The 5,389-nt window shown below is 54.8% G+C and overlaps 1 protein-coding gene across 2 annotated transcripts; it reads left to right on the top strand.

Annotated features, from left to right (window-relative positions):
* The first annotated feature begins 933 nt into the window (after positions 1–933).
* Positions 934–4,570, top strand: TPPP3 (tubulin polymerization promoting protein family member 3). 2 transcript variants are annotated; one of them, XM_080937237.1, is made up of 4 exons: positions 934–1,067; positions 3,476–3,669; positions 3,785–3,938; positions 4,052–4,570. In XM_080937237.1, exons 2-4 carry the CDS (start codon positions 3,482–3,484, stop codon positions 4,238–4,240), a joined length of 531 nt encoding a protein of 176 aa, XP_080793363.1. In that variant the 5' UTR covers positions 934–1,067; positions 3,476–3,481; the 3' UTR covers positions 4,241–4,570. The 2 variants fall into 2 exon arrangements, with proteins under 2 accessions (XP_080793363.1, XP_080793362.1); XM_080937236.1 differs by having other exon boundaries at positions 947–1,077.
* Positions 4,571–5,389: the final 819 nt, after the last annotated feature.

Raw genomic sequence — 5,389 nt, 5'->3', positions numbered from 1 at the left:
CGGATTTAATGCTTATTTTCATAGTGGAAAAGGCCATGGGTCTTACAGAAGCAGGACCACCATTGCTAGCTTGGGGGCAGAGAATGGAGTGGGTTAGGAAAGATCTCTGGAGAGGATTTTGAAGTGTTGGGAATCAAAAACATGGGGTCTTGTTCAAGCATTACCACGCTCCCCATTCTCCCATTTCCTTTGTAGCCCACGCTAGCCTCGAAAATTTGAATTTACAGCTTCAGTCTCCTGAATTCCCAGATTGCAGGCATGTGCCACCACACCCAGCAAGATTATTTAGTTCAGTAGTATTTGCAGTTGGAGACCGAAGAGGATGCAGGTTAGGAAGGCATGTCGGAGCTGTGAGGTAGAGACAGGAGAATGAAAGGAGGCAGCTATTCTCGAGGTTCAGGGATTGCTTCCATCAAAGTACCTAGCACTGGGGGCTGGGGGGAGTAGGCACGCTTAATCCACTGGTTATCTCAGTCTTCCCCCCCATGCTTAGAATCTGGCCTACTGAGAACTTGAGTAGGTGAATGCCACAGGTTTAGCGGCAGCTGTGGTCTTTGAGCTAGTTGTAGATCCTTGTCAACGAGGGGCGGGATCCCATTCTTCAATCCAGCTCCTAGACAGTCTCAAGTTGATTCTACCTGAAGTCCCTTGAGGGTTGGGAACCCCAACAGAACTTTGGGGGGCTGTTTTTCCATTGGCCATGGAAGTTCCTATCCTAGGACATCCAGGACTGCAGAGGGCAGCTCTGGCTGCTAGAGGACTGCGGCTGAAGGGGAGGGGCAGGAGAAGACCGTCGCTGCAACTCTGCGGGCCCAGCGCCCACAGAACACATAGGGCGGGGTCTGGTGGGAGGAGCTAGCGTGACCTTGGTCACTCTCCCGCCGAGACAGCCTAGGGGGTGGGACTCACTGTCTCTATGGTTACCGAGAAACAGGGGATAATACTACGGAGGCGCTCGGGCTGCAGTCCCGCCCGGGAGCCGGCAGGGAGCGGAGCTGTGGAGCCTCCTGGTCTCCAGCATCAGTTCCTGGGTCCTGACCGAAGGCACGCTCAGGAGCAGCCAAGAGGTAGACGCCGGTAGGAGAATTGAACATCGACCACCCTAATTCGTATCCTCCACACGGAGGGGTGGGTGGGAGCAGCCTGAACCAACCTCGGATGGTACTGAGCTGAGGATATCAGCTGAGCACCCCGGCCCTGGCCCCAAGGGTTCCACATACACCCCGCCCCCACCTCCTTGCTAGGCTGATTGATGACTGCAGCTGTCCCAGCAGGAGCTGACGAGCGGATTCAGTACAGAGGCGTGACCACTGTGTCCAGGGTCTGAGGACCCCAGAGCAGCTGCCCGTGCTTCTGCTCCACCTCAACACCCCCAAATCCATTTTCCCACAGACAGAAGTGAGCAATAGGCTCAGGACCCTCCCATTTCCTTGCGAAAAGCATCAACTCCCCTGGATACATTTACTCTTGGTGTACAGGGCTTTGGGTTCCTGAGCGGGTTTGCACCTTGGGAGAGGCAAAGGGCGTGTGGTACCACCTGGATTACAGTCTCACAGAGGTCCCTACAATGTGCGATCTCTGGGTTTCTCAGTCTTAGAAATTGCAAGTTATGGATGAGTAGGTGTGGTCACAAGGAAAACCCTTTCAGTGTGAACCAACTAGTAATGGAAGAAGAAGCTGTTCAGGGGGCCAGGTTGTGGTCATTGCACACTTTTTTTTCTAAGAGGCAGAGGTAAAGACGGTGGCTGAGAATAAGGGTGTGGTCAGGAGGCTGCAGTGGGTGTGGTGATGGTGGTATGTCTTAACATGATGCCGGAGCATGGCGATGCCAATGCTGGTTAGACTCTGAGGGGCTTTAGGGCAGGTCTGTGTCAATAGCTCTAGTATATGAGTAAAGAGGGAGTGCTAAGGGTGTGGTCAGGAAACTCAGTGTGAGTGTGTGCTGGTGGGTGTTCAACGCTTTGCATGGAAGAGTGGGGGTGTTGTTGAATAGATTGGGGGGTTTCAAGGCAGGGCTGTGTCAGAAGCTGTGGGCATATGGATGGACAGGAGTTCTCTAAGGGTATGGTCAGGGGCCCTTGTAAGGATGCAGAGTCCTGTTAACGAGTGTGGCTGGGGTCTTCAGGATGTGAATTAAAAGGATGAAAACTGGAGATGCAAGTGTGCATGCACAGGGTTTGATTTGGGGAGGGACGTTCAGGGTGTGGTCAGAGATCTGCAGTGGAGATCTGATGAGGGTGTGGTCAGGGGTCTGTAGTGGGACATGCACTTTACTGCAGGGCTGTGGGCATGCTGGGGAGGAGTTTCAATGTAGGGGTCTTAGTGTCTGTGTGGGGATGGAAATGGAAAAAGGGTCAAACTCAGTACAGGGCTGTGGGTATGGTCAGTGGTACAGGACGGAGGGTGTGGAGAGCCAGGGCTCTGAAGTTGAGCTATGGGAACATGGACTGGTATAGTCGTGCTCAGTGATAAGAAGGCCTTAGGGGAAGACTGAGTGTAGATGAGGGGACTGTGGGTCAGTGAAGGATTGACCGTGTTTCTACTGGCAGCATGGGGGAGCTTAGGGGCTACTGTCTAAGCCTCTACCTAGGTTGCTTCCAGTTTCCCACTCTTAAGCTCCACTGACTGGAAGCTACAGCTTCAATCAGTGGCAAGGGGCCAGGAAGCCACGGTTGTGCCCTAGGCTCAGGGAGTGCTGGTATGCCCCACCCGTGGGCCCGATCCCTAGCCCAGCCCAGCCCAGCCCAGCAGCACTGGGAGCTTCTCCCTGAAGCCGCCCTGACACCATCCTACCCTTAGCAACACTCTCCAAGCAGCACCACCCTCCCTTAGCAACTGTCTCCAGGCTTCACAAACTGTGGCCAGGCCAGACCCAAGTTCCTGCTCCCCTCATGTTTTTGTTTAACAGCAAATAGTAACAAGGCCAGGGCTGGGCCAGCTGCGCCCCTGCCTAGGGCATGCACTGCTGCCCTGGCTCTTACTCTATTGTCAGGCTTAGGCTGAGCCTCCCTAGGTCTCCATGACCTTTATAGAGACACTGCCCTTGCTACATACCTGCCCAGATTGACATGGAGTTTTCGGGGAGGCTTTTCTGCCACCACCCCCACTTCCAGCCCAACCAGGCTTTGTGCCAGGGACAGACAAAGCCATGGCCCTAGCTGCTATCCTCAGTCTTTCTGGACAGTGCCTCTCTGTTCCCAGGGCCGTGTGGGCATCATGACTTCATCTTCTGAGCCCCATTGAGATCCAGGGCTGGCACCGAGCAACAGCACCTTTCTACCCATAGCTCTCCCTTGGCTCTGGGCATAGGCAGGCACAAGGTGCTAACCCCTCTCTCCCTCGGCAGCCCAGTCCTGAGGGACTCAAGAGCTGCCAACTCAGAGCTCACAGGATTTGAGGCAGTAGAGGAGGCATTCTGGGTCTAGAGGAAGTGGGAGTAGCTTGGCGGGGAGCTGACTGAGGTGGATCCCTACAGGGTGGCATGGCCGCAAGCACGGACATAGCTGGGCTGGAGGAGAGCTTCCGGAAGTTTGCCATCCATGGCGATCCCAAGGCCAGCGGGCAAGAGATGAATGGCAAGAACTGGGCCAAGCTGTGCAAGGACTGCAAGGTGGCTGACGGAAAGGCTGTGACGGGTACCGACGTTGACATCGTCTTCTCCAAAGTCAAGTGAGCGCCGGGAAACCCCTGTTTCTCTTGTTTCCAGAAAGTGGGGAGTTGGGGGGTTGGAATCAGGGAGGATCTCAAAAGGGGGAGTCCTTACGATGCACATGGTACCTGGCAGGGCGAAATCTGCTAGAGTAATCAACTATGAGGAGTTCAAGAAGGCTCTGGAAGAGCTGGCAACCAAGAGGTTCAAGGGGAAGACCAAGGAAGAGGCCTTTGACGCCATCTGCCAGCTGATAGCGGGCAAGGAACCAGCCAACCTTGGTGTCACTGTAAGTGTCCAGCCAGCCCTGCCACTGAGATGGATGTGGGGGATCTCAGTGGGGGTGGGTGGGATGGGCCAGGTTCCCTCTCAGATGACTCTGTGGGAACTCTATCCAAACAGAAAGCTAAGACAGGTGGTGCTGTGGACCGGCTGACGGACACCAGTAAGTACACAGGCTCCCACAAAGAACGCTTTGATGAGAGCGGCAAAGGGAAGGGCATCGCTGGACGGCAGGACATCCTGGACGACAGTGGCTACGTGAGTGCCTACAAGAACGCAGGCACCTATGATGCCAAGGTGAAGAAGTGACACCTGCCAAAGCCCCTGGGGAGGCTGTCCCACTGGAGGCCCAAGCCTGGGGCTCAGGGTCACGTGGAACAAGAAAGCCTGGCTCCCTCCCTGCTGGATCTGCCACTAAGAGCTTCCTGCCCAGTCCCAAGGCCATCCCATCAGGCCTCTGACCCGGACTGCTGTGTCCCTTCTTCCTGTCTCCCTGACGTCTGTCTGGGAGTCAGTGCCTATATCCTCACCGCCCCAGCCTGGTCCCAGGCATGGCTGACTCTTGCCTGCTTGCCTCATATTTAAGCTGCTGCTCTGGCCAAGTGCCTAATTCTTACCCAGACCTCAATAAAGATACCTTTTGTACCATGATGGACTGACTGCGTCTAAGGTGATGGGGTCATTCACACTGCAATGCCCCTATCAACCCCTCGTGCACACACACCCTGCTGGGCTCTTTATTCCCTCTGGCAACCATGCCAAGGATAGATGATATCTCCTTCCATTAGTGAGTCCTTCCCATTAGTGCAGAGCAGAGCCAGACTGTCCAAGACAGCCTTAGGGAGGTGCAGAGCTTTTCACTGGACCCTGACCCTAGGGCGATGACATCACAGTCTGTTGTCTAATCAATAAGGCCTCAATCTGCTCTCAACATTTGCACAGGAGGAAGGATGAAACATCAGAATTGGCCTGGACCAAGCCTTGGCAGAGGCTCAGGGCCAGGCCTCAGCTCTGTGGCTGCCAACAGGGGGCTACTCGGGTAAGGCATTTTGGGTTCTAGCCCAGAATCTCAGAATATTCGGGGCTAGAAAGAACTAGAGAATAAACAGTTGATTCCCTAACTCCATGGCTGAGGAAATGGAGGCCAAGGGAAGAAAAAGGTTTCAGCAGATGAGTCCTGAACCATAAAGCCGGCCCTCATGCCAGCCCTGCTCTGGCACAGCGGGCCCCAACACCGTTCCTCCAAAACAACGGACCCAATGGCCAGTGATAAGCCTGGTGCCCCACAGTGAGGGACTTCTGGCCGACTCCCTCCCGTATGTTCACCATTCTGTTCCTTTTCAGATCATCAGTCCTTGGAGTCCCTGGTGTTTGCCTAGCGCTGTCCCCAAGCATACTCTTCACTTCCCTGCTGTGGACTCACGGCCTGTCCATGAGAGGGTAGCTTCTAGGATTCAG

The sequence above is a fragment of the Micromys minutus genome (assembly GCF_963924665.1).
Source record: "Micromys minutus genome assembly, chromosome: 24".
NCBI classification, from domain to species: domain Eukaryota; kingdom Metazoa; phylum Chordata; class Mammalia; order Rodentia; family Muridae; genus Micromys; species Micromys minutus.
Note: the sequence above shows the minus strand (reverse complement) of the source record. Positions and strands in the feature narration are given on the sequence as shown.

Excerpts from the sequence above, each read along its gene's own strand:
- TPPP3 (XM_080937237.1), top strand. The coding sequence starts at position 3,482 with ATGGCCGCAAGCACGGACATAGCTGGGCTGGAGGAGAGCTTCCGGAAG. Across the intron at positions 3,670-3,784 it reads ATCGTCTTCTCCAAAGTCAA|GGCGAAATCTGCTAGAGTAA; the intron begins GTGAGCGCCGGG and ends GGTACCTGGCAG. Across the intron at positions 3,939-4,051 it reads CAGCCAACCTTGGTGTCACT|AAAGCTAAGACAGGTGGTGC; the intron begins GTAAGTGTCCAG and ends CTATCCAAACAG.